The 21266-nt window shown below is 40.0% G+C and overlaps 1 protein-coding gene across 1 annotated transcript in view; it reads left to right on the top strand.

Annotated features, from left to right (window-relative positions):
- The first annotated feature begins 535 nt into the window (after positions 1–535).
- lrmda (leucine rich melanocyte differentiation associated) overlaps positions 536–21266 on the top strand; it is a 212157-nt gene continuing 191426 nt past the window's right edge. The window contains exons 1-2 of the mRNA XM_030748308.1: positions 536–756; positions 1322–1422. Coding sequence (XP_030604168.1) covers positions 715–756; positions 1322–1422 — 143 coding nt within the window. The 5' untranslated portion in view covers positions 536–714. The remainder of the gene's footprint in view (positions 757–1321; positions 1423–21266) is intronic.

The following is a 21266-nucleotide window of genomic DNA, read 5'->3' on the forward strand; positions in this document are numbered from 1 at the left end:
GGCGCTATATAAATAAAATTGAACTAAATAGAATAAACTGTGCAGTGGCTCTAAGCGTCCATTAGTCAGGCCTGCTCCACCGTTTGAGAACCACTGAACGCATGCGAGGTAAACATATTCTCATTCAAGCAAAAAAAAAAAAAAAAAAAGTGTTTGTTTTACAACTTGAGGGATTTTACTCTTTAAAGAAGAAGCTAACTTGTTTTGAGAACAATGGGGGCAGCACTGAGCCCAATTGTGGGGTCATGTATGAAGAAGATTCTGTGACGATTTCCCATAGCTGGTGCTATTTGGACAGCTCACTCAGATGAGCGTCTTTCTAATATTTCCAAGAAATAAATTTACAGACAACATTCTTTATCAAGTATGTAAACCCTCAGCAAAAAAACCGCCACACTGTTTCAGTGTTTCATCTAAAGACAAACTGATAATAAACTGCAGGGCTTCACGCATGCAGTCAGAATCTAATGTTGTCATTAGGAAAACAGTCAGCAGCACTCAGATCCGCGTGCTTCCGCACAACAGCAGGTCAGCTGATTGAAACGGCACGCGGAAACAGTAAAGTCAATTTGAAATCGCCAGAAGTTCTCCAAAGCACTCGGTCTTCACCCACAAACAACAGCACTTAATGTAAACCTAAAGCGGGTTGTTTCGTGCGCGGGATTGTTGGAGAGCGACTGGGATAGTCGGACTAAAAACACGGGGGAGAAAACTATGGCAAGCAACGAATCGCTGGTCGCGTTGAATGGGAAGCAGGTAAGTTTGTTTAGGAGAGTGTTTCTGTTAGACTTTGTCCTCTGTATGTCTAAATGCCACCTTTTTTTTATTTTATTTTTTTATTATCAGCCCCACTTTAAGTGGCGTTTACCAGCGCTGAAGTTAAGCTGCTGCGTTTGTTTTCTCAACTTCACCGGAGTCATGTGACACGCTGCAGCGTCACATTTGTGACTTTAGCTTCCTTCATGGCTTCGCAGAAGAACACAGTCTCTGCAAGCTGCATATCATGTGATAAAATGTATCTAGTGTAAGGTAGTATGTTGAAACTGCTGCTCACTTGTTAATGAAAGTACACAATGTCATAAGTGGAAAGCATACAGTGGAAAATATTTTATTTATCTTATTATTCATTAATAGCATGACAGGTGTAATTTGGAAATCACCTGGATTTACAGTGAGGCATCTTATTTAGCTGTTTCCCAAGTGCTGCATCACGTGGCTGTTTGTCATTCAGATTTATTTAAAAAGCCACTGTTGTTGGGCTATCATTAAAACAAACAAAAAACGTGCCTGTTCCCTCTGTCTCTCTCTTTAATTTTCAAAGATTTCATACATTGGGCATGACTGTGAGGAAATCCCAAACTTCCTTGGAGAGATGTACGGCCAGTTTGCACGAAGGCTGGATCTGAGTTTTAATCGGCTCAGGTAAGATGAGCAAAGCGCACTACCTGCACACCCTAAATCTTCCTCTGTCTACTACTGGGAGACAAGCATCTTTACATAAGGTGCAGCTGAATGTCTGCCCTTGGTCTACAGGTGGTCAGGGTGTCATCAGAAGATCAAAAAGCTGAATCAGTGTTAGAACTGGGCTGGTGCCACACTGGGGAGGGATAAAAGGCATCATCGATAAATGTGACATGCTAATTCAGGGGCAAATAGAAGAAAAGATTCCTCTGACAGGACATGAAGGAGCACCTCATGGCAGCCGCTTCAGAGGGGGCTGCCATTTCAACAGCAGGACTAGCATAGTTGACGTGGCAAGTAAAAGAAAAGAGATGATGGTTATAAGGTGCTTTTGTTTCTGAAGCCCTTTCATGACTGTCAGGGCATGAAGCCGTCTCAGTTGAGCCCTTTTTTGGGTTCAAAATTGTTGTCTCCAGGCAGTTGTCTGTAGTGAATATTTGGAATTTTCATTTAAACTGATTTATATTGTGCTATAGTGTGAAATCCCTCACTTAAAAAAATCTTTTTTGGAGGTTCAGGAATATTTGAATGAACCAACAGGAATTGCTTGGAAACCTGTGATCCACTATCATAGCATTTGCTATATTCCTGTGTGTACACAGTTGCAGGGCTCAGCTTTACACAAGGCATTGAGTCCAGTCCCAGCCCTTGTAAATGTGCTACAATGGGCAGTCGGAGATCTGTCGGCTAAGCCTGATATACAGAAAAATCAAATTACATGCATAACCAGTGGCATTTTGTAGAAAATAAGCCGAACGGGTGAGTGATGCAACTGCAAATACATTTTTAGAATATTAAATGTGTTTTATGTTTTCTTCATTTATTCTAATCGGATGCTAAAATAGAATTTAAATCTGTGTTCTGCTGCCTTGTTAGATTTTCATTTGTACGTTCTAGCTGTGTCATCTTATTGTTGAGTAAAATGTCACCGTATGTTCCCCTTCACCTGTCACACATTAAGATTTTCAGATTTTTTTTTTGTCCCAAACTAAATTGAAAAACTAATATTTGTAATGCGTTCTCTATTACCTTGACCATGTGCATTGTATTGAATACTCTGTTGGGCACTAAATGTCTAGGCATTAGAGGAAGTGAAAGCCTGTCATCTTTCACAGGGAGAATTATGATATGAGACTGAAACAACTCTTATGTGTGTGGGTTTCAGGGAAATCAAGGCGGGCATTATGTATCGTGCCCTTGAACCTGTCACGTTAAGAGCCTCATGTTTAAAATCAAATATTTATGACTCAGATTTTACTAATTTATTATTAGTTTTCAGTTCAGCCAATCTCAGATATCATTACTAAACTTCAAAGGGTGGTATTGGCAGAGAAGCGATGCAGAAGTAAAGTAGGAGCACTCGAACAATTTAGGCCTCATATCTGTGCAGTATTGGTGAATGGTTTGGCGGTGGAAAAAGTGATGTTGCACCATGCATAGTTCTAATGATTTACATTAAAAAACGTAGCATAAAACGTTTATAATTTATTTTTCTTTGCAAACCTGTTTTACACTTAAATCTCCTGGTATTTCATTATAGTGCATGTTGTGATAGTGGGCATTTGCACAGTGTGTTAAAGCTAATTCCAACAAGTGACAGTACATAACACTAACTTGTGCGTGTATTTTGAACACTGTATCTCCATCCGTAGCTAGAAACTATGCATTGCCACTGTGTTAGTACTAGTTCTTGCTAGTACCACTATATACACACTTACATGACAACATCTGCAACTGGACAAGCAGCTCAACACGTGACGATATTGTAGCACCCACTGTTCCTTCCCCTTTCCCCATTACTTTTGATATATGTACAGGAACCAGTAAACCACTGACGCACTACACTTTATACTGCTGTAGCTCATCAGATTATTTGATAAGGATGCAGCAAATACTATTAGAAAAATTTCTAAGCACATTTTCATCTTTATAGTAAATCCACATATCAAATAGGTTAACACTGTTGCTTATCTCATAGTGTTAACATTCCAAATTCTGCTGCTCTTATGTGTCAGAGACATTTGCACATATTGACACCGTGACCTTGTTTCAATGTCAGCTCAAGCAAACCAGGTGTAAACAAATACACATGTTGGTTAAACTCAGCGGACTGCCTTCAGCATCATGCACTTCTTCATGCTGCTCGACTCAAATCGAGAGGGAGACATTGCCAGAGTTTGTTGTAGCTAATGTGCTTATTTCTGTCAGCTCAATTGACAACACTCATCCAGCAACCTGACAATGAGTCGCAATGAGGAGCAAGGTACTGGCACGGGCGAGTCCTGTGTGTTTTTGTGCGTGCTGCTCATATGTTTGTTATTTTGTGTGTACTTGTGCATGCTTGCTTGCGTGCAGTGTTTGCACATCTGTCTCTGTGAGCATAACTGTGAGTGGCTGGGCAGGTAATGGCAGGATGAAATTATGGTAGTGGGCTGTCACACCTACACCTCTCCCTCTGTGTGCTGTAGTGTCAGGCTGTCTCATCAATGTGTTGAGAACTGTGGCTCACAGTGAGATTTCTGTCCCAGGAAGGGCTTGGTTGGTGTTGTGTTGTCCACTTTGTTCCAGGTCAGTTGTGTATTCAGTGCTGTGAGGGAGCATGTGCTATGTTGACATGATTTCCCCACTGTGACTGTTACATGCAGTGTTATCACCTCTCACACATGAGAATTGGAGAGGACACATGTCTGAGTCACAGGAAGAATCGTAACACTATTAAAACACGGATACTTTGTTTCAGAAATCAGACAAACCTGATGAACAAATCCCACTTGGATACAAGCCTGTCTGTATCATGCGTGCACAGTGGCGTAGACGGATACAACAACATATTGGAAGCTCCTCACTGTGAGTGAAGACATCAAAGTTCACCAAACTAAACTGTGTGTGTGTGTATGTTTGTTGTATAAATCTGTTGAACCTGCTTTTGTTTGGTAAAGCTGGGCGTACAGCAACTCATTTTCTGTTAATTTTTGTACCTCTTTCCAGTAGCAGAACCTTTTATTTTCAGGTGCTTAAGTGAGAGAAGATCCATAACTTATTGCAGTCTGAGGGAAGCTGTAAAGTTTCATGATTTCTTTATTATAAAAAAAATATATATATATTTGAAGCAAAGCTGATTTTTGTTTGTTTATGCTTTCAGTATGACTCTTAGAAAGAAAATTGGAATTGGAATTGGCCATGAAAATTGCAGTTGGTGCATTTCTAAATTATAGCACTTAAAAAAAAAAGTATGTACACCAAAATTGAGGACTTCATCCTCACAAGAACATTTTTTTGGACAATATTGTGTTGTCAAATCCTGCATGTGATTAAATAGCTCTTGTTGGTTCCACAGTTTGGCTTATGTGAGATGACATAAAAGATCCAAAAGCAATTTGATGGATATGTTTTGATAATTTTACACCAAGATCTTAAAGCAACTATTGATACTAACCAGGTGATCTATAATACAGGTGCTCTCTCTCCTCCATCATCCTTGTCTTCTGCTGTGGCCATTTTCGTTGCTTTGTGCCTGCTGTCAAACTTGACAAGTATAACACAACTTGCAGTCTTGCAAATGCTTTTGAAGGGAAACCATTAGTTTTTGTACTGTCCTGCTTTATTATCTTTTCACCCACTGACAAATGAAAGTGATTAAACTTGTGGAGTCACAGTAATGCATTGAAATACCTTTTAAATATTTGAGACGTTCTCAGGTATTGTTGTATGTGATACAAAATTGTAACCTTTAAAATTTTCCAAGCAGGAAAAGATACCGGTGTCAATCTGCTTTTCCTTGCAGTCAGTCTTGGAATGTTATCACAGTACTAGAATATCAAATTTTCTCTGCTTCAGTCTGGGACTTTAAGAGAAACATAACACTTTTTAGACACAAGTAATTGTGTTATCCTGTGACATTAACGCAGTTTGTTAATGTTACAGACCAGCCGGCCTGATAATGTTTGCTGCCTGGCTCCCACATTAATGATATCATTTTATTATTAGCTACTAACCGTTACCTTAATGATAGCAGACGGCTAATGTGGCTATTGGGTAATTGCTAATAGTTAAATGGCCAACATTAACATGTGTGCCGGTCAGGTTAACATTTATGATAATATGTGTTTAATACTTCGGTGTTGTTAAATGGGAGCCTTACTGACACACATAGCTAGTGTGTGTGTGTGTGTGTGTGTGTGTGAGTGTGAGTGTGTGAGTGTACATGATGTGTGTGCTTGTCTTGAAATTCCTCATAAAGTATTTTTCAGCTTTATGGAAGTATGAACTCCTGTTCACATGTTCAGCTGCTAGTGAGGGGAGGTATGAAGTTGTATGCTAACTGGAGCAGGCAGAGACAGCACTGGTTTTATCCACACTGCTGCAAACATCAAATCTGATCTCATTTTTAGTATCAGAGTATTATTTTTTGACATAAAACACACTGCCCCCTGTGCAGCAACAAAGGAAACCTGGTACTAAAGTATTAATCAGCATCGTTTGAACTTATTAGGCAAAGGTTTGAATGTAAGGGACATTAATTTACAGGTAAAAGTCAAGCACTCCACCTCTATATTTTCTTACCACGCAGACCTTTAATTGAGTTGTTAACCTACATGGGTTCATATCCCATATGACCCACTATATGATCTGAAACACTGACATTACTCTCTGGTATACTTTAGAGTCTAATGTCAGAAGTCGATTTGCTACATAAAATCCACCTAAGTTGAAATTCAGCCTGCTCTCAAGAAAGGGGAGTCCATATTGGACTTAAGCACACAGAGCTACTGTATGTGTGTGTGTATACACGATGTGTGTGCTTGTGTCTGTGGGGGTATGTGCTCACCCAGGCCATGTTGGTGATGGCAGGCGTTTTGCATTTTAATGGCAAATCAAGTATGCTAACTTGCATTTTAAAACGAAAGTGCTCTAAATGTCGCGCGGCTGTCAAATTGAGATGTAAGTAGTCTGATGAAAAGAGAACAAAGAAGACAAAGTAGGGAGGCCTGGTACACTGAGAAATGAAATAAAACCTTGTATGGCCTGTCAACTGTGTCGTTTTATATTCATATCTAAGAAACATTATAGTATTACTCCGCAGCTCAAGCCTCACTCATCTGTCTCTTTTAATTCATCACAGGGACCGCTCTGTCTTTCAAGTTGCTGTATGTCAACACTGGAAGGGGCCTGCTAATTGACAAATGAGTGTCACAGACATCAAGTGTTCCTTTTCTAGCCAAGATAGGTAGACTGGTTGTTTGATGGTCTGGGGAGGAGGGATGAGGGGGTCTGTTATTGGCAGAACCCCAGTAAGAGGCATTAGACTGGGCCTACAATGAGAAGTGACAACAGGAAGAGAGCCTGTCATTGTCTTGCCTAAGTGTTCAATCTGCAGAGATGCCGGTATGCAGATAAAGTGTCAGTTAGGAGGAAAGAATATGAAACATTGGCAGTATGAAGTCCTCAAATCACTTAACTGGGAGCAGAGTGTGTGTGTGTGTGCCTGGTAATAGTGGTGGCGTACTCTGTTCTGCTGAGGAAATATATTCCATATCTGATCCATCAGGCCTGTTTAGGCCGATATTCTAGGATAACCTGATCTGTGTCTCATAAATTACAAAGTATGCAGAGCTCTCCCGGTGCAAAGAGATTTAAACCAGATAGATGAAAGGGACACGGTCTGGCAGGAAATAACTTATTCATATGAAGGACATTGATATTTTGTATCATTCTTTGGTACTAATTTAAACTAGAAAAATTTTTTTTTAAATGATGTACTACTCCTGGGAAAGTCACCGGATGACATAGCCTGTCTTTTTCCTCCATCTCACCAATTTGAGCTTGTGGTTGCTGCAAACACTCTTCTCCCTGTTAAAGGACAGTGAAAATGATCCCAACAGAAAGCCAGAGTAGAGAAATACATACAAAGTCATGGGTAATTAGTTTTTATCAAAGTCATATGTTTGGTACGTGATCGCTCAAGTCCTTTACATGAGGTTATATTTTGGACAGTCTTAATTATAATGGCTTTGGGTATATTTTTAAATGATTAAGGTTTACAGAGCTTTTATCTCTGCAAGTTATGCGTTGCATGAGGAAAATTACACAACGTCATGGGTTCACTAATGGCTCAATCCAGAGTGATGATATGATCATCATCCCTGGCTCAACCCACCACAGCACTGAACAAATGCCATACTAATTCAATCTTTGAATACACTTAAGTCAAGAAAAATGGTAAGCACACTGACTTACATCTTTACTTTGAAAAAGAGCAGATACACTTGTTACAACACAGTTATAACTGTCATGAACTGCAACTGTGCACATGTGTCAGTAATACAAAACACAACTGGCTCGTGTGTTTCTTGGTTTGGCTGCTAATTGGCTCTTTGGGGACAAGAGTGGGACACCTACCATCTTTCTCATTTCATTTTTAAAATGTCCCATAGATCTATAGATTCAGGATTCTTTAAGTGCCATGTCTCTCTCATATTTTGTGGAGTCCTTATAATAGGTCATCCTTCCTGCTGAGTTTGGAAAAGTTGTTGCAGTGTCATCAGTTTTTAAGGAAGTTGTATTACCGTGGAGATAAACCACTGGCAAACCTCTTATGTTGGCTTGAAGAGTGTTGTTCTTTTACCCCCCACCCCCCTACCCTTCCACCCCTACCCCTCCACGCGCCACACACAAACACACATCCTATTAAGATGACTCTGTGTCAAATGTTGCCATTTGCTGCTCTGGTCATGTTGCGCCCTCTATGCAGTGTTGAGGCATTTTCAGTATCAGGAGAATCCGACTTAGCCACCATCTGTATCGGCCCTTTTCTGTTGTAGTACACAACAGATAATTTTATTTATTTATTTTTTTTCTGGGGGAGAAGCGTTCTCGCAACTGGAAATGGAAATGCTCCAATTGGTTTAGGTGCGGGGTGGCTCCCAGGTGGAGTGTGCAGGCGACAGGATGCATATCACTCAGCTCCTTAGTGTGAATTCTGCAGACAATCAGAGCTATTATCACATGTGCTCCAGCGGACATTACACAAACTTTGTACTAGGGAGCTGGCAGGATAAAGACCATTTAATGTCTGATCTGACTGATCCAGACATTTGTTATCACTTACAGCTCCACCGGGTAGTGCCTAGAAAAGATCAGGGCTGCAGATGTTCTGGTGTAACACAGCCGAGTAGCTAGTCAGTCAGCTTTCAGCTGGACAGTTCCTTTATCCTGAGTACAACATATATAGTATACAGTAAATCTTTATCTTATTGTTAAAACACAACAAAAGACAGACAGAACCATCATTGTCAGGAGCTGCCATCAGCGTTTCAGTGCATTTCTTCTATCTAAAACCATCTTGTGGTTAAGGATTCTGAATTGAAGGGAACATCTTTATGTTCCTTTTGTTCACATTATATATACTGGGCAGTGATGCCATTCCTTTTATGACTGCGTCACATTTTTTATTGTATATCCCAAGACGGATGGCGTGCCACTGACACAGAGATTTACAGGCCTTCAGCTTGCAGTGGCAGAGCTTTAGAAGGGCCTGCTGACATCTAGCCAACAGTTTGGAGGAGGAGTATAAAAGCTGACATTTTATTGGCTCTAAGAGAGAGAGAAAGTCTTGGGGTTGGGGGCAGGGAGGGAGTGTGAGAGGAAAGAAAGGAAAAGACACTCTGTTTCTTTACTTTATATTTTTCAGCACTGCCAGCTGTCACGGGTAACTCACTAAAAAGATGGGATTTATTGGGTATTATTTAGAAACCTGTCAGTGGTAATGACTACAGCTATGATTTCAATTATCACCCACTAAATATAGCTTAATTCACTGCCTCACTGGCTATAATGAGCCACCCTGACATCATTTTTCAAAAATTCGATACCATGCTATTTTAATATTTTATGTTGACCACTGATTTAATTTTCCTCCCTGGTGCTTGGCATGTGGCATGGTCCCACTCCCTCATGCGCAGTTGGATGGTCAAAGCTATTGAGTTCAAAGCTATCCCAGGGATATATTTTTTTTCCATTGACAGAAATCCAATTAGTTTTAGTACACAGTCTGGCTGAATAAAAAGGGTCTTAAAATCCACAATATGTTTCCTTAGTGTTTTAGCAGAGTGCAAAGTGAGGGATCTTTATGATTTAAACTGATGGGGCCCAAGTGGACATGCTCCCTCTTCTACTTTGGCAAGTGAAAAACAAACTATCCATATGTCTTAGTCATTTTGATAGGCATAGCAGAGTCTTTTGATATTGTGTAAACATCCGCTGCAAAGTGCATGCACTGGCTAAGATCTTGACTCCTACATATTTAAACACTTATTAAATACTTTACAACTGCTACACAAATTCTGCCGAAACACCATGTAAATATGAGAGAGGGAAAAAGTCAGATGTATAATTCATTAGTGACATGTTTAGTAAGTAGACCGTTTGGGGAGAGTTAATGTGTACTCACATTTTGACATGAGGGTGTGCATTTTTAAGCGAACATTAAAAGGAAGATGATTAGGATTGGCATTCGGCTGTCAATAACAAGCTCGCTGCTTGAAGTTGACGATACGGGTGAATTTTGATATTGTAAAGCTGAATCTTTTTTTAAAGCCTTCTCCCTCTGTGACATATGTTTTAAAGTACATAACACATGTACAAGTCATTTAGGATAGCCTCCAACAGTTAGGACCTCTCCACGAGTGCTTTTCTTTCGTTTAAAAAATGGAAAATCACACTGCTTGAGACATGACCTGTGTCTCTTTAAAGACATAACTCACGCACTGTTTATGTTCATCCCATCACATTTAGCTATCTCCTAGATTGATGATGTAAGCAACTGGAAGGCATGGAACATATTAGAGCAGAGCAGGGAGAGCCATACTTCTACTTCCCTTGGCTGAATCCCAGATGTGAAAAAGAGAAAAGGGAAGGGGGGGAAAAACGATTTGGAGCCTGTTTTGGATGATGAACAAAGGAGCTTCCTTTGGTATGGCCTAGGCAGTTTTGGTCGCTTCATGGCTTTCAATCTCCCACAGTCTTTCCTAGAGGGCCCAGGGGTGAAAAGTGAAGACAGATACATGGCTGCATCTATGCCAAGATTTTAGAGGATGATGGCAGTTTTTGCCGTGATTTGAATTTTAGGGGATGATTTTTTTTTTTAAGACTGCTGCATGATAAATGTTGTCAGTAGATGAATAAATCCTGTGACCGTAAAATGCAGTTGGAGGCTGTTAGCAGAGACGGCAGCTCTCAGAGGCCTCACGATTACTAAGAATCTGATCTTGCATACTGGCAAAGACGAGGGACTAATCTTTTAACCCCTATAATTTGAGTCCAGTTCATCACTCCTGGTGTGATAAACTATACCTTATTTGCTTGTTCTGCAGTTGCAGAACCGCCTTTGCGGGTGAGACCTTTTCCTGCACTCCTGTAAAACACTTAAACCATCCCTGGCCCTGGACAGCTGTGTCACATTCTCAGCACAGCTGTATCTCATTTCCTGTATTCATTTTAGATAAACTTACTCACATCTTTCACAGCTTTCATTTATAAAAACCACCGACTGTCCTTCCAAGCTGCCATCCCAAGAACTTGGTCAGAACGATTTTTCCGAGATAACGGCCCCTGTGCACTCGCCCGGCTACGCTCTTGTTCTCCCCTTCTTCTTTGTGCTTGTTCCATTTGTGAAGCATGAAGAATAAGTTTAGAAAACTGTAGCTGGGAATGGGTTCAGAAATCAAGGGAAAGCTATGGTTCTTTTAAGGCTACATCTGACATCCATCAGCATGGAAATATGTTTTAATGGTCAGGCAGGCTGCAAGACATCAGTAAGCTGTTGCCTCACTTTTCCACCCAGGGATATATTGAGATAAGAAACAGTGACGGCATGTTTCATGTCCATGGTGCTGACACGTCTGTGCTGGAAAACTACAAGGAGCAACCCTTGCATTTTGGGGCCAGCAGGCTGCGTAGTACAGTATCCTTATTCTCTGTTTTCCCTTTTAAAACATTGTTTATCCATTAGGATAAATGCAGTGACTCCCATCACACTAGTTCCACTGCAAGCTGCTGACTGCACTATTAGCTGACAGCATGATTATGTGAACAACAGACCAAACAGTCTTCTGATCTTCTCTGTCTGTCCAGACGTTTGGAGATGTTTAAGAGTTTATCCCCACTGGTAATGGTGAGATAGCTTTTGTACTGGGGGCACTGCAGAGTTTCTTTATTTTCTCCCTCTGTCTGGATCCCGGGCCCCTGGGTCCTGTAAAGCTCAGAACATGTCTGTACTCAGATGTTTCAAAACACCAAACAGCAGAGGATGAGTAGGAGAAGAAGGAGGCAGAGGAGGAGGAAGAAGGTATAAAGGAGAGACGAAGGGAAATGGGAGGAGGGTAAGGAATCCTCATAGGGACAAAGTGCACATGTACAAGCAGACCAGGCAGAGAGGCCCAACAGGGTCTGTAGACTTGTGATCTGAGGGCCGTTTGTGTGTCAGTCAGATCAAAGTCTGTGGAAGAGTAGGAGAAATCCCTTTACCTTTTCTGACTATGGAAACCCTTATTGGCAACTAGGTTGAAGGAGGGGGATGATAACAGGGGGCTGTGGTGAAATGCTTCTACTTGTGATGGTTTTCATTGTTTTTGTTTCGCTTCAAGTAAAACACAAATCCTTCCTTAGACCCCTCCCTTATACATGAAGCTGTAGGGTCATTATTTTTGGATAGTATTAAACATGCACATGGAACATTGTTTTTGTCAATATTTTGTGACAATATTAGTGTTAGGACATTTGATACTTTCATATAGTAACTGTCAAGATTGTAGCCTCTAGCTGCAAATTCTGCATTTCACACAAACCTGCTGTGCTGCTCTGTGCTTTACAAATGTTATTGTTTTCTATTAGAAAGGAAGACAGCTGTTAAATCCTCCCTTTTTGTTAAAGGAAACACATGAAATTATACACAGTGTGGGATTATAGGACGTGCAGCAGTGTGAATTATTAAAATGAAAGGAAGATTCATGGGTTTGTCTCTTATTTTAGAAATTATATCAAAGATTTGAGATAAGAAAAATACTGAAATACTGTATATTACCGTATTTCTAGTTGCTAGTGATGGTTCGTATATACCGCATGCATTATGTAACATGCTGGTTGTTGGTGATGCGGTTTATAGTTCAATTTAACTTTTGCTTCTCGTTCAACAATAATAGTAAAGTTGGAAGATACTTCCTTATTTAAGGTGATATGTAAAAAATGTATTTGTTGAAGATGATTATTATTTTTTTTTTTTAATGCCTGTGGTTATTGCGGCAAAACGGCAGTCTCTTAAATTGAGATTAACAAAAGTATGAAAAAAGAAAGAAAAAGATTATGAAAAAATGGGGAAACCACAAAGAACCTGTTCATTGTGATGTTAATATTTTTTGTATTACATTGCTGGTGACAATATTTTTTTTTTAATTTATGTATAATGACTCTTTTTATTACTAATGTTTTTTTTCATGCATATCTTGCATACATAGAATTTTTTTAAATATAGGCATAGAAACAACTGCTGGCCTTATTATGCTTTAGTCCTCATGATTTAGCTTAAACATGGCTGCTATTTTTGCAAGCATATATTATTACTTTTGAATACATGAAGTATCTTGATAACTTTTGGTTTAAAAATGTGTGGAGAATTTTCTGGCTTTAGTTTATCAGCTAAACACCTTCCTCTAAATTTCAGTTCGTACTGATGAGGCTGGATGAAAGTTCAGACATTAAATCAGGTCAAATGGTTAAATAAATCTACTACTACACATTAATCTGTTTTACTTTTATAAACAGGTAATAGGTGGTCAGGTTACAACAGTGAAGTTTGAAACAAGTTCAACATGCAGTGTTTATATATATATATATATATATATACTCACACAGACAGCTGTTCCTTCCAGAGAATGCCACACAGTCTGCCACTCCTGCTTACCCCCTCATGCAGGGAACATGTAGTGAGTGTATCCTTCCATAGGCCTGGCTGTTTAAATTAATTATTAGTTTTATAGCAAACCCTGAGGCCTTGCACAGGCAGCTAATCCCTGTAGAGGGCTAATCCGACCCCACGTTACAGAAAATCAATGCTGGTCTTTGGTGTAGGCATGCCATCAGGGCACGGGGACACATGTCAGACAGGGCTCCTGATTTTTTCATGAGGTGTGTTTTTGAAGTGGTAAAGCCAGTGGAGGATGCTCGAGGTAGCCAGAATTTAAAAGAATATCCGGAAGCGATAAAAAAGGCTTGTATGACCAACTTTCTCATGGGGTGCTAGTGATGCAAGTGTGTGGTTTTTGGTGATTTTTTTTTTTTTTTTTAAACTGAAAGCAGATATGGAGATGCATAGAGAGAACTCGTGCTCTCCAAAGTTAGTATACATTGAAAAACAAAATCAAAATCTGTATTGAAAGCAGAACTACATATTTTTGATCAAAGTAATAATAATATCACTATTAAAAAGATCTGTTTTTAAAAGTACGCAGATTAACCAAAGCAATATAACCACCTACCTCAGTATTTTGTAGGCACTCCTCATTGCACCAAGGTAGCTCTTACCTGTCGGGGCATGGACACAGTTCCTCTGGGGGTGCTCTGCAACAACACAGGACTTTGGCAGCATATCCTTTGGGTTCTGTGGTTTTCCAGGTGGAGCCTTTCGTGGATCAGGCTTGTTGTGGCACATGGATAGTGGATCAGATTGGGATCTGGGGAGTTAGCATCTTGGGCTCTTTGTCGTGGTCTTCAGCAGTATTTGCAGCACTGTTGGGGGAGGCCCTGCTTTTTGGGGAGTGCCATTGTGACTAAAGCTAGTTAGTCTACAACAGTGTTTAGTTGGGTAGCAAGTATAAATGCCAGGAACCAAAGTAACCCAGCAGAACATTGCAGTGTAATGAAATGAACGGCGATATTCTCACAACATGCCAGTGGTCTTAATGTTTTGGCTGATTGGTCTATAACACGAACACACGATGCTATATGTCTCTGTTGCAATGACCTTCTGGAAAACTCTATGCTGATAGATGTGTGTGGTGGATGAGCGTCCTGCAGTCATCAAGGGCTTAAAGGGATTTGGTTTGCACTGAGTGACTGCAGTGCACATCCAGTTGTTTGAGTTATGTGGTGTTTGCTATTTTCACTGGTTTGGTGACCGAGGATTGGTGCCAGCGGAGTCTCGCTGTAAACATCAGCTTAGACTGTTTGCCTGATAATTTGATGAAAGGAAGGGATTGAAGTAGTCATTTTGAAAATGTCAATTTGTGTCTTTTTAGTAATAAATCTTTTCTTATGACCCAAAATGAGAACATCCTATTTTGTTTTGGCAATGATACAGACAGTCTGTGATTTGAGATCAGTTTAATATCTTGTCAGATTTGATACATAGTAAAAATTGAAACCACCATTCATTTTCTTCCTCTCTGTCAGGGTTTAATACCATTCAGAGATGATATGAATATTTCTCATTCCTCAGTCTCATTTCATATTCTCAACTGCCTGTCAGTAATTGGAGGATCGAGAGAGAGAGAGATGATCTGACCCAGTCCCCTACTTTTTTTTTTTTTTTTGCACCTCTCATTCTGCCTATTAGTTTTGGCTTACCAGCTCTCTCTCGCTCTCTCTCTCTCCAAGACTGGCAGCTGAAGATAATAGCTTTCATAATGTGTGGAGCTTCATTCCAAGCTATTTTGTGTTTCTCTTTATGAGAGAACAAAAAAATGTCGAGCCCAGTCAGTCTATTCATTTCCTCTAGTGGGAGATTAATGAGAGGAACACTGCCGTCTCATGCCTTTTGTGACAGGCTTCAAAGTTGGTGTACAGGAGGACTTGTGTCTGTTCACGCACAGGCTGGCTTTTATTTCCGTTTACAGTGTAGCAGTCAATTAGGAAGGCTACCTCATGATCAAAACTATATGCTACAATTACCGCAGACACAGATAAAGTGATCAGATATGATGTGCTCTTTCTTTGCGGTAGTGAAGTCAGCAATTATTTTAAGCATCTACAACATCTGACCTAAACGTTTCATAACGTGGAGCCTTTGTGAGCGGCCTGTGGCTGTGATGAGGTTGTCGCTTAAAAGGATGCGACGAACACAGAAATTCCTGTATGTTGTCATGAGACCTTTGGGTTTGACCATATGCATTCATTCTCAGAAATGAAATATTTTAATTTTTCACGGCTCGCTAATGCTCTTATTTGTGTCAGTACATACAGTACTGCACAAGAGTCTCGATTCATCCCCCATTTCTTTATATTTCGCTTCCAAGAAAGCAGACTTTCTTGTGTTTTTTGTTATCTTGTTTGAGCAAGGCAGCACGGTGGTGTAGTGATTAGCACTGGTTTGAATCCACCTTGGTCGGGTACTCATTGATTGCTTTTTCAGAGGAATGCTTTTTTTTGTTTGTTAAGCCAGTTAGCACTGATTTATGAAATCATTTAAATATTTCAGCCATAAAAAGGGCACCTCATTCAAGGGAACCATTGATGTGGCCACATATAACAGACATCTTAGCAAAGAACCAATTTTGAATTGTATCTTTAGGCACTTTGTTACTTTCAGCCGGGTTTCATGGGGTGAGCATACAGGGTTAGCACCTCCTAGAAGCTGTTAGCCTGTTGCAAAAACACATCACATGTTCCCATTTCTTTAGTTGAATCTAAAAAAAATGCCAAACATAGCAAAGTTTGACAGACGTAAAACCAACAAGGTAATTCTCAAAGCGCTATTAGTGGAACTCTTGGCATATCTCTGTATGGTGTGCAGTGAGTCCTTAAAACATTTTGGAAACTGGACAAATGAAAAAAGAAGTGGCAGGCCCTAAAAACCATCCATCTACAGCAGATGAACAGTGTTTGAAAGTGATGTTCTTAAGAAGTAGGAAAATATCTGACAAAGACCTGACACAGAACCTGAGAGATGCATCTGGCCCTTCAGTTGATCTGTTTACTGAAGCCTCATCAGAAATGGTCTCAGTGAAACAGGGGCTGTCAAGAAATCATTCTTAAGGAAGGGAAGTGGAGAGAAAAGGCTGAGGTATGCCAAATTACACAAGAACTGGACTGAGAATCACTGGCAACAGGTCTGATGGTGTGATGAATCCAAATTTGAAATTTTTGCTTCAAGTTGTTATCAGTATGTACGGATGAGGTCAGGAGAGAGGCACAACACAGCCATCTGTAAAACACGGTGGAGGCTCTGTCATGCTTTGGGGCTGCATTTCAACCAATGGTGTTGGGGATCTTGTCAAAATTCATGGAATTATGAACACAGAAAATTACCATCAGGTTTTGATCCACCGTGCAGTTCCCTCTGGAAAATATCTGATTTGACAAATACACTGCCAGTGCAGTAAAAACACACCTGGATAGAAAAACAAAGTGTAACATCATGAGTCATGGTTTCAACTTCAACATTATTGAAGCAGAACATAAGAATTTTGAATATCCTTCAAGAAGCCTGCAGAAGTATTCCTGAACACTACTCAAAGAAATTCCAGGGAAGCTTACCTAAGAGGCTGTGTTGATGATGAAAGGCTGTCAGACCAAATATTGACTTTGTTTTTGCCTTATATACTGTTTGCATTTATATTTGCAGAATTTCTTTTTTTTTTGGATTTTTTTGGGCCATTTTACCTTTATTGGATAGTGAACAGTGAAGATATACAGGAACGTGCGGGGGGGGGGCAGGGTTGGGGGAAGACATCCGGCAAAGGACCATGGGTCGGCTGCAAATCTGGGCCGGCTGCACCACAGTCATGCGGTATATGGCCGCCTGCTCATGCACTGAGCTAAACGGGTGCCACCATGTTTGCAGATGTTTAAAAAAAATTGCTGCACCTATTTTCCATGATCCTAACAAAATATAAAATATTTAATAATGACTCAAGACTTTTGCACTGTACAGTACATCCATTTCACATAACGCTGTTCACTTACACATTTTTCTGATGTTAATCAGATATATATATATATATATATATATATATATATATATATATATATATAAAAAAAAAACCCTGAAGTATTGTCACATGTTGAAATATCAAATCAACCTGGCCATAATCATGTTGCTTAGATCTCCTACATAATGACAAACATAAGGTCTATGATGATGTGTTTCTGGGTAAGACAGTTTTGCAGCTGTTTTTCTGCTACTACCAGCCTCTGTCAGTCTATTAAATATCAGTAAAATAAATGTCTTGTGATAGCAGCAACTGTGCCAGTTTCTCATCATGTGACGATCACAACTAACAAATTCAAAATATAACAGTTGTCATAACTCTTTTACAACAAGATATGCTGTAGGCTACTTATTTGGACTTTTAGTCCCTATTGATCTGTGATATGGTGTCTAAAGTTTCTAGAAATTCTGTTTGCACGGAAAAATATAAGATTTCACAGCTAAAACTGTGTTTCTTTTACATTAAAAAAAGATAGGCGACTGTGAAAGCTGACAGGAAACTGGTTACTTAAGTGCATGGAAATGTAGTGATTGTCACTCACCGCTTCTCTCATACTGCTGTGATTGTGCTGCAGGCTTGTCGAGAGTTAGTTCTCCAAATAACAGCAGTGCATATTCTTTCATTTGTTTTCATTCCGTTTATTATTTTAACATTTTCATTTGAGGCGTCAGACGTGTTTGCGAGGGACGTTCTAACTTTATGTCAAAAACTCCTCCGAAAGCGAGACAGCTAAGACAGATTTGGCGGTGAGCCAAAAATCCCTTGTTTGTCAAAATTTTTTTGGATGCCGCTTTTTTATCCAGGGTGCTGAGTGTGTTGCATTTTCCAGGCACATTAACATATCTTAAAACTTCCCTGATTGTTCCAGGCCAAAAGTTCTTCAGGCAGAAATAAAAACTTCCCAAACTGTGACAAATGCAAAACATTTCTTAGAATTGCTTCTCAGGAAAGCAATTCTTGTTGTTGTTGTTGTTTTATTTTAGTTGTGCTGTAACCACATTGCTCTTATGGTAAACCACCCATGTGTCGATGAAGACAAAAAACAATAGCAATTCTTGTTTGATGTCTACGCGAAGTCAGGAGAAAGTAAAATAAGACATTTTGGAAAAACATTCCTCTCCTCTGTGTACTCTCTGTGAGAGTTGTGTGTTTGCTCTACATGGCTTTGATTAAAGGTTTTGAGAGAGAGGAGACATTTCTTTTGCTTTATGACTCTCATTGCCAGCTTGGCAGCAGCACTAGCATTTAAATGCCCATTAACAACCTTTTAACTGTCAAGATCTTTTGAAATATGGATATTTGCTTTCCTCGCTGCCTCAGAGCCACCAAAATTACTTTTAATAGCACAAGTGTTGAGCTTCATGAGCGGTAGGCTAGCTGCGTGCCATTCTCCTGCAAAGAGGGTTTGCCAATGATGCCTGATTAGAAGTGCAAGGGGAGATTAATAGATGTTTCTTCCCCTCATTTGTTATCACTCTTTTAACGCATTGACTGACTACAGCGTGTGATAAATAGAGGGAAGCCTCTGCATTTCCTGAGTGTGACACTATCTATCTACTCGTCAGCCCAGCTCTGTGTTGATGTGATGTCTCCTCTGACAGCACATCCAAAGTCAGCTTCCTAGTCCTGGGCAATTTCAGAAGCAGAGGGAAAGGTGTTTGGGATCTGCATTTTAATCCTGGCCTGTTTAATGTTTGCCCCCTGACAATCTGGGCCAGACATCATTTTAATGGTATGTACAGTGATAAAGCCAATAAAATGTCAGGATGATTGATAATCTGAGCATTATAGCAATATGACTTTCCAGGTCTCCTCTGCGCTCCAATGATGGTTTCCAAATTGAATTCTTTATGTGTGCGTGTGTGTACGTATGCATGCACATTCACATGGTATGCATGTGTGCGTATTTGCTGCACCTTAGGTGAGGGGAAGAAATCTTGTTAGTTTCTAGTGAATCCGCTTTTAGTGCTTATGCAATACATTATTTCCAAAATAACAAACCACATTGGCTGAATGGATTATCTCAGGATCTTTTTTGGCCTACTTACTGTATTTGTCTAGAAAATGTGTATCAGAGTGGGGACAATTATAAGGATGATTACCATATTTCTTCAGTTAAATAAATGATATGAAATCTTGCTTTCCTCTCTGTGTCAGAAACTGTAAATGTATGAACCAGTCGGGCGTGTGTTTCATATCAAAGCCAGCTTATTTTTGTCTGGCAGGGATGGTGGAGGAGAAAATACTGTTCATATCTCTTGACTTATGAACTTGTCCAAACACAGGTGGACATTGAGACTTCACAGATGGTGGTGAAGCATTCAAGTGTTAGAATTGCATCCTTAAGTCTTTGCCTTGATTGTTAAAATTTGAAAAAGCCTAAATAGGAAAATAAAAAAAAGAGAAGTAACCTGTGTGAGGGGTTTTTTTTGTGTGTGTGTGGCTTTTTTTTTCTTTGCTGGATTCCTATCAGAGATCAGATAGCTCTGGCTCATTGATTTATTGGCTGCTATTTGTAAACCAATAGTAACCGGCTGGAGATTGACACATATGAGCTTGCGGTGCAGTCAGTGTCTCTTTGGACCTGTGAAACAGCTCGTTCTATCTTCAGCAAAGTCAGAGCAGCACTGCCTCTGACTGGCAGTCATAGAAAGCTCTTTGTTTTATGTAAATGGTGATTGATGACATGTCTGGCACAGCCTGCAGTTTTTGACAAAAAGTATTGATGGCTGCTCTCAGTAAAGTGTTAGTCCAGGTGACAGAGCAATCCATTTTAAGATGAATGAGAAAGAGAGAGATGGAAAGTAAGAGAGAGAGAGGGAGAAAGACAAAGTGAGGGAGAGAGACTGAAACAGGAAAATCATCAGCACTTTCTGGAGCGAGTTATGTATTTGTAACTCTAGTTCTATGACCACAGGTTTTCAAGTGGCATACGCACACACACACACACACACACACACAGACAGACAGATATTCTGCTTTGATTAATGTGTGTGGGTCATGCCACGACTCCACAGTGTTGCACATCAACAGAAAATGTTGAGCTTGTGGTTGGCCAGTTGTTAGTTAACACTAATGCATTACCATTTCCTGCAGCTTGGTTCCTGTAGCTGTTCCCTAATGACATTTTTTTTTCTTTCTAATCGTGGGAGGTTCATGGATGAAGTGAAAGAGGGTATGCAGAGGGTTGGTGTGACAGAAGAGGGTGTTAGGGATAGGGTGAGATGGAGGCCGATGATCCCTCCACTGTGGCGACCCCTAAGGGCAGCAGCTGAAAGAAGGAAGAAAGAGGTGTGAGTTTTTGTATATTTATCACAACAGAGATTCTGTCACTCAGTTCAGCATCTGCTGTAGATGAATCAGAAATCTGAAGAAGGTAAGGTGTTGTAAATGGGATGTACAAAAAGAGTATGAATTACTGAATTAAAAAAAGGTGTTTTGTCGCATTTGTCGCAGTGGTCAAACCTGGAACTGCAATGAGATTAATATACTGTAGATGATGAGGAAGTATAAAGATTTTTCTCTTAGATTTGGATAGCAAGGAGCTGTCTGCGGATGTAGTGGCAAGAAAAAGTATGTAAACCTTTTAAAGTACTTAAAGATCTGACTTCACCACTCAACTTTTGTTTAAAATCATTCTGTAGTAGTCTGAGTTTGGTGTTTATTGTCATCGTCCTTCAGGATCATCCGACTTCTACTGAGCCTCAGCCAGCAGACAGCCGCTCTGACATTCTCCTGTAGGACACCTTGATAAACCAAAGGCCACAAAGCAGCCGGGGAGAATCAGGATGCTCCCTCAGCCGTCTTGTTGGTTTAATGATATGC

Source organism: Archocentrus centrarchus, chromosome 15, assembly GCF_007364275.1.
Source record: "Archocentrus centrarchus isolate MPI-CPG fArcCen1 chromosome 15, fArcCen1, whole genome shotgun sequence".
Classification (NCBI taxonomy): domain Eukaryota; kingdom Metazoa; phylum Chordata; class Actinopteri; order Cichliformes; family Cichlidae; genus Archocentrus; species Archocentrus centrarchus.